Raw genomic sequence first — 7,430 nt, 5'->3', positions numbered from 1 at the left:
GGCTCACCACCCAGCCCTGGAAGCCTGTATCTGGGCTGCTTTGCTCCCTTCGGAGATGTGGCCTGTGGCAAGAACTCTGCCTTCTACCTTGTCCTCCATGTCTCACCCTGCAGAACCACAGAACAAATAAACCTCCTTCACCCCACCAATGCATTTGCCTTTCTTGATGTCTAGCCATTGGCTGGGAACTCCAGAGGCTTTCACTCTCCTTCTCTCTCTTTTTCATTCTTCCCCAGATTACACCACCCCACCTCCCTGCCCATGTATCTGTCTTAGAGGAGGTGCAACCACAATGCTCCTTAGAGGCAAAGATGGTTTAACTTCTCATATATTCGGACATGTTGTCAGTAAGGGCCTGTCCTTGGAAAAGGACATTATGCTGGGAAAGGTGGAGGCTGAGAGAAAGAGAGGAAGACCCTCAACAAGACAGACTGACACAGTGACTAACAATGAACATGACAGAGATTGTGAGGATGGCTCGGGACAAGGCAGGGTTTAGATCTCTTGTTCAGAGAGTCACCATGGGTCATAGTCAACTTGATGGCACCTAACAACAACAGCCCCAGCCTGCATCCCAGCACGCTTTGCAAATGACCAAACACTGAAAAAGCTCTTCTGGACTCCATGCTGTGAAGAAAGCTGCACTCCCTCAGCCTGGGAGCCGGAGTCCACTTGGCTGAATCAACCACTGGGCTGGGAGCCTTTTGGTGGGGCCTTTACAGTCCAAATAGTTCTGCCTCAGAAAGCTCCTCCACGGAGCTTACCTTGTGTTAGGGCAGTGCCTCCCCACCAGGCTGCCTGTGTGTGAGGTACAGAGTGCTGCAGTCCCTCAGGGCCAGGAGTTCACGAGGTGGGCAGATTGGAATCGGGGAGGGGAGCAGTGCTAACTCCACGATGGCAGGCAGGCAGGCAGGCAGGTGGGGTCCTATAATGTGATAAAGAGCATGAGGCTTTGGAGTCAGGAAGATCTGAATTCAAGTCTGCCATGTAAATAAGGTGTGTAAGTAGCTGGGTTATTTGATGGTCTCCCACTTCCTAATCTGGCAAATGGAGCTAATAATTCTTCCTGACCCACACAGCCATTGTGAGGATAAAATCAGCTAGTGCATAAAAGGCCCAGTATGACACCTGGTAAGAAGGAATCGCTCGGTAAATTATTGTTTCTGTTATTGATGTGTGTTGTCGAGTTTGAACCAACTCATTGCTCACCCTTCAAGGGGTTTCAGAGGCAGTAAATCGCATGGGAGGACACCGCCCATCCTTGTCCTGTGGAGCAGCTCTGATGGATTTGAACCGCATGCCTTTTGATTCACAGCACAACTCCTTACCACTGAGCCACCAGAGCTCTTTCGAGAAATGATAGTGGGCTCTGTGAGGAGGAATGTGGTCTCAGGATTAGAGGAAAAGTCATCAACAACCTGTGTTGTGCAGATGACACAACCTTGCTTGCCAAAACTGAGGAGGACCTGCGGCATTTGCTGCAAAAGGTCAAAGACTGTAGTCTTCAACATCAAGAAAACAAAGATTCTCACCATGGGGCCAAGTGGTAGCCTCATGATAGACAGTGAAGAGATTGAGATTGTGAACAATTTCAGGTTGCTTGGCTCCACAATATTCTTGGTACTAGCAGTCAGGAAATCAAAAGATAAATTGCATTGGGAAAACCTGCTGTCAGGGACCTCTCTAGCATACTGAAGAGCAATGATGTCAGTCTAGAGACTAAGGTGCACCTGATGCAGGCCATGGTCTTCACAGTTACTTGCTATGCATCAGAGAGCTGGAGTAGAATATACAAGTCCATCCTGGAGAAGGTGAAACCAGGCTGTTCCTTGGAGGCCATGTTGCAAAGAGGGATTAGCCCTTGGAGAGGACTTGGAAGGGTGGATGGATAGTGCAAGAGAGGAAGACCTTTGATGAGATGAATTGATTCCGTTACTGGGGTAGTTGAAGTGGGTGTGTCAGAGTCTATGAGATTGGCTCAGGATAGAGCAGGGTTTAGAGCTGTTGTACATAGGATCACTATGAGTTGGAGTTGACTCGACAGCACATAACGCCAACATTACTGAGAGTAGGAGGCAGGTACATGGCTGGGAGGAATCTGCCTTGATGTAGGGGAGGCCACTAGAGGGTGAGTAGGCATCAGGTGAGGACGGAAAAGCAGAGTGCTACAGCCCCAGGCATGGACTGAGCTATCTTTATTGGGTTGCCCACATCCCAGCCCCATAGATGGCTGTGTCTCAACCCCACCAGGCTGTGGAGACACTGGGAAGGCTGATTCTTTACTCCTCCAAGAGGCCTGTCCCGTCCCAACCCCCATGTGTCCCTGTTGGGGTCTGCACCAGATGGGCTGGTTGATAGATGGCCCAGGCAGATAAGTTCATTCAGGTCTTTATTGGTTGTCTGGGTCCTAAAAGCCATTCCCCAACTTGGGGTCTCCCTGAGCTGCACAGAAAGACCTACTACCCTGCCGGAGCCAGGCATGGGATACCTGGGTGGCCCTTACCCAAGCACTCTGCCCTTTGGGCCCTTGTCCTGGCATTGAGACATCTAAGAGAACACATCACGGTTTATATCTCGTCGTTCTCCAGCTGGACCGCGTGGGCCTCTAACGTCTGGGCGGTGTCCTGAGACTGCACAGATCCTCCTGGAAGGACTTCTGCTTCCTCCACGGTGTCTTTGGCCTCCACTTGTCCCCTGTCCTCCTCTCCAGGTCCTGGGACTTCTTCCACCTCAACCTGTCCTCCAGCCTCCTCTCCAGGGCCCAGGGCTTCTGCTTCAGCCATTGCGGGTTCCCCCACCTCCTGTACAGGCTCCAAAGACTCCACTGTGGCCTCTCCTAGTTCCCCAGTTTCGCTGAGACTCAGAGCTCCTGGCCTTTCTTGTTCATCTGGGCTGTTAGCTAATGGGGCCTGCCTTGGACTAGCATGTGTGTCCTGGAGAGCTGGGGCAGGGGGCACCTTAGGGGCCTCTCCTGGCAAGTTGATGAGCTCTGCGGGAGTCAGGAGTCCATCCCCGTTCACGTCTTGGGTTTCGAGCACCTTGTCCACCACCAGGATCACCTGCAGGTGCAGATGTGCACAGTGGCCTGGGCTGTTTCCCAGGAGGCCCTGCCCTGTACCCCTGCATTCCTGCTGTGCAGCCTTCCCCCTCCTCTGACCGAGGGCTCACTACAAAAGCCATGGGGAGAAAAGCCAAAGCCCCAAGGCGCAGGTCTCCACTGTGGGAGAAGGCCCTATGCCTGCTTACCGGGTTGGTGGGAGGAGAGTCAGCAGCTTCTGGGGCCAGTGCTGCCGTCAGCATGGACAGCAGCTCCAGGCCATCCAGCTGGCCACTCTGATCGTAGTCGTGCAGGGCAAAGACGTAGAGGAGAACTGAGGAGGAGAAGCTGGGTCAGAAGAGGCAGCAAGGGATGCGGAGAAGGCGGGGTCTACAGGCCGACACCCGTCCCCCAAGCCCAGCTTCTCACCCTGTTCCCGGTCCATGTGTTCTGGAGCCTCCTCCATCCTCTCTAGTCCTTTCAGGTAGCGCTGCAGAAGGCTGTTAGAAAATGGGCAGATCAGCCCCAGCCTCAGGCCCCCACCCAGTCCCAGACCCCCAGCCCAGCCCACTCACCGGAGCTGCTCCTCGCCTGGCATGAAGGGGTTGGGCAGGGGTTGCTGCAGCTCTTCAATCTTGTGCCTGGAGGCGGGAGGGAAGAAGGACCAGCCTTGCAAACAGCCTCCTCCTGGCAGGGCCTCCACCCCCCAAACCTGCAGCAGCTGGGGTCCTCTCCACAAAGCCAAAGGGACTTGCTCCTCAGAATACCCCACAGCCTGGTGAGGAGGAGGCCCTTCTGGTCGCCTGAGAAGTAGAGTAGATCCTCACTCTCTCAGACTGCTTTTGTAGCTGTCTGGTTTTGGTTTTCGGTGAAAACTTAAAAATCTGCTTAGAGAGCGGTCAAATGAGGCCACACTGAGCAGAGCGTGAGCTGGAGACCCAAGGAAGCAGTCGCCGGGGAGCCAGAGATCACCAGGCACCACGGCGGCTCTTCTGCGTGGGCACTGGGGGGCGGGAGGCAGGTCTGGGCCTGAGTGGGTGACATGCCCAGTTTTATACAAAAGCCAATTTGTCCCATGATAAAACATTGGTATATCTCCCCACCCTCCACCCCAATCAAAGCAGAGGGTATATCTTTTGGGTTTTGGGCTTTTTGGGTTTTGGGGCTTTAACCTGCTCAGGGTCTATATGCTGCTCCCAGAACTACCTATTTCCCCAGACCTGCTACCCCAGTGGGTTACCTGGGGTGGTTCCAGTAACTTCTGTCACTGCTGCCAGCCCTGTCTCTACTACCCAGCATGGCTCACGGCAAACAATCAGCAGCCAGAACCTGGAAAGAGGTGCTCAAAACACCTCATGCTCACTCACGCCTTGTCGCCACGTTGGAACCAACTCAAAGTTGACCTTCTGTTGAGTTTCAGAGGCTATAAATCACATGGGAGGAAATCTGCCCGCCTTTCTCCAGCGGAGCAGCTGACGGATGTGAACCCAGAGTGAGCTGAGGTTAGCAGGGCGTCTCTCTGTGCACTATGCTCCCGGAGCTCCCTAATTGTGCTTGTTATTGTTAAGTGCTGTGAACAGATTCATAGCTGACCCTCCAACAGGTTTTCATAGGTGGTAAATTCTCAAAAAATGCACTCCAAAGGAACAACAACAAAATTGTTCAAGGGCTGCTCCGGTGGCCTAGTGCTAAGAAGCTGTGCTGCAATCCCAAAGGCACACGGTTCGAATCCACTAGCTAGGCTGGAGACGGAGGGGCAATCTCCTGTGCAGATAGGATCCAACTCAACCATACACAACAACAACAGCAAAACACCCAAAACCTGTTTAGAGGCCAAACCAGGTTACACCAAGCAGACACTGGTCGGCGACCCAAGACAGTAGTCTCCAGGGAATTGCTGGATGCCAGGGACCAGGATGAGTCTTTTGTTTGGGCACTTGTGAGGTGGGGGAGGGAAGTCTGGGACTGAATGTGTTTGCCCCTACAGGGTTTTTATAGGCAGCAAATCCACGGGAGAATATTGCCCATCTTCTCCAGAAGCAGCTGGTGGGCTCAAACTCCCTGTCTATGGGTTGACAATACGACTCCTTCCTCACTGGGACGCCAGAGCTCTCTCTGCTGGTGTGCTATTGTTATTATGTACCATTGGGTCAGAATTGGCCTATGGCTTCTTTCTGGTTTGCTGAGCTTCATTGGAGATGAGTTCCTTGCTTCCAAATAAGTCCCACAAAGGTGCATTGTGTGCCTACTTTGTGTAGGGCACTCTGACAGGCACAAGGCAAGAGGGTGAGATGGGCGGGCTACAGGGATCAGCGATGTGTCTCCCAGAGGGGCCTGGACCACCCTCGGGTTTTCTGGAGACTCGAGTGTATCAGAGATGAAGAGGGTAGCGCAGGACAGGACAGGGTTCAGATGCGCGTTTGCAGAGTCACTGTGAGCTATACTCGACGGCATCTAGCAACAACAACAACAACAACTCTACCCATAGTACCACCGGCCCTCGCCATCCACTACCTCGTGGCTCCTTCCTTGGGAGCAGCCTGGCCCAGGGACAGCAGCAGCGGGAACAGCGCCAACACTCTCATCACTGGTGGCATCCTTCCTGGAACAAGAAATGGAACCAGGAACAGAGTTAGGGGGTTGGCTGGGAAAGAGGTACCTGCCACAAGAATGGGGGATCAGTAGTGTTGGTAAGGAACCCTTCTCTCTCCCTATAGCTCAGGAAACAGGACTGGTGTTTAAAGGAAGAGTTAGCCACCAACACCAGAGATCACTCGGGCTGGTGGGCTCCACATGGTGTTTCAGTTCTGAGATTCCATTCAAAATACATCTCACTCCACATCCAGTATGTAAAGCAGATAAAGCCATGGCGTCCCCACAGCCTCATCTCCAGCACTCTCCAGTAGCCCCTGAGGTGCTATGAGAGTGTAGGTTAAATAAATGTATGAACTTTGTTTAGTCCACTCATTTTATAGGAAATCAGCTCAGAGAATCTATTTAGAGAAAGGCTAGATTCAAAGACACAGGGAGGTGTTTGTTTTTTTTTAAAGGCGCTAAGATTTAAATAGAAAGATAGAGGGAAACAGATTGTTACTTTAGAGGGAGGCTCAGGCTCCTCAAAATAGATTTGAACTTAAGTATATACTGAAAACAAAACAAATCGGCATCAGTCCAACAATGGCCCCTAGGAACTGTTATTTATAAAATGTGACTTAGAGAATAACAACCCACTATAAAGGCGAGGAAAAAGCTTCTTCTCAAGCATATATTGTATAGGGCCAATTGCAAAACCAATCACTTGATCCTGCACAAGTGGTTTGGGAGGACTTGTGGCCTAGTGGGTAAGGAGTTGCGCTGCCAACCCAAAGGTGGGTGGTTCAAATCCACTAGCTGCTCTGCAGAAGAAAGATGGGCAGTCTCCTCCTGTGCAATTTGCAGCCTCTGAAAATCAGCTGAAATATTAGCTATAAGTCTGGTCTGACTTAACAACACTAACATAAAAACTGGTGATTTGAATCTACCTAGTGAGAGGGACTACAGGAGAAGGATCTGTCAATCTGCTTCTCTAAAGATTACAGTCCAGAGAGCTCTAGAGGGCAGAACCCTCTGCTCTTATGCATGAACTGCACTCTATAACAACAGGCTTGGTTTGACTTTTGTAGCCAAAGTCAAAGATAGACAATTTCCTCCTATGATATGAGAGTTTGATAGCCCTAGTAAGGTTCAGAAATACAGAAATATAGATCAGTTTCCCAAGAGATGAAGAATAGACCAGGTAAGCTTCTCGCTAGTGGGAAGATAGACCAGAATTATGGGCCAGAAGGAGGGGAACCTGACCTGGATTTTTCCAGCAGAGCTATCTTGGTGAATCAGCAAAACATGTACATTCACAAGAAGGCGAAACTTTCAAAGGCCACAAGGGTTCTCTTCATTTTTCTATGCATATAATTGGTCTCAACAGACATTGTCTTTGCAATTACTTGCTATGCATCAGAGAGCTGGACAATGAATAAGGGTGACAGAAGAAAAATCAATGTGTTTAAATTGTGATGGTGGAGAAGAGCATTGAACATATCATGGATTCCCCAAGAAAACTAACAGGTCTGTATTGGAGAGGATGAAACCAAGTTTCTCTTTGGAGGCAAGGATTTTGAAGCTCCATCCTACATGTTTTGGGCATATTTCCAGAAAGGACCAGTCTTTGGAGAAGGACATCATGCTTGGAAGGATGGAGGGACAGCGCAGGAGAGGAAGACCCCAGGTGGGATGGATTGACACAGTAACTGGGGTAATGAGGGTAGGTGTGTCAGAGTCAGTGAGACTGGCTCAGGACAGGGCAGGCTTTGGGGTTACTGTGCATAGAATTGCTAGGAGTCACAGTCGACTTGATAGC

At 51.0% G+C, this 7,430-nt stretch overlaps 1 protein-coding gene across 1 annotated transcript; it reads right to left on the bottom strand.

The window, feature by feature from the left end:
• Positions 1-2,567: 2,567 nt before the first annotated feature.
• On the bottom strand, positions 2,568-5,634 carry CGREF1 (cell growth regulator with EF-hand domain 1). Its single transcript, XM_006880700.1, has 5 exons — positions 5,552-5,634; positions 3,613-3,678; positions 3,467-3,537; positions 3,247-3,371; positions 2,568-3,059 (listed from the first exon to the last, which is right to left on the bottom strand). Exons 1-5 carry the CDS (start codon positions 5,632-5,634, stop codon positions 2,568-2,570), a joined length of 837 nt encoding a protein of 278 aa, XP_006880762.1.
• Between the last annotated feature and the right edge of the window lie 1,796 nt (positions 5,635-7,430).

Source organism: Elephantulus edwardii, unplaced genomic scaffold, assembly GCF_000299155.1.
Source record: "Elephantulus edwardii isolate Elephantulus edwardi_28Jun2011 unplaced genomic scaffold, EleEdw1.0 scaffold00009, whole genome shotgun sequence".
NCBI lineage: Eukaryota > Metazoa > Chordata > Mammalia > Macroscelidea > Macroscelididae > Elephantulus > Elephantulus edwardii.
Note: the sequence above shows the minus strand (reverse complement) of the source record. Positions and strands in the feature narration are given on the sequence as shown.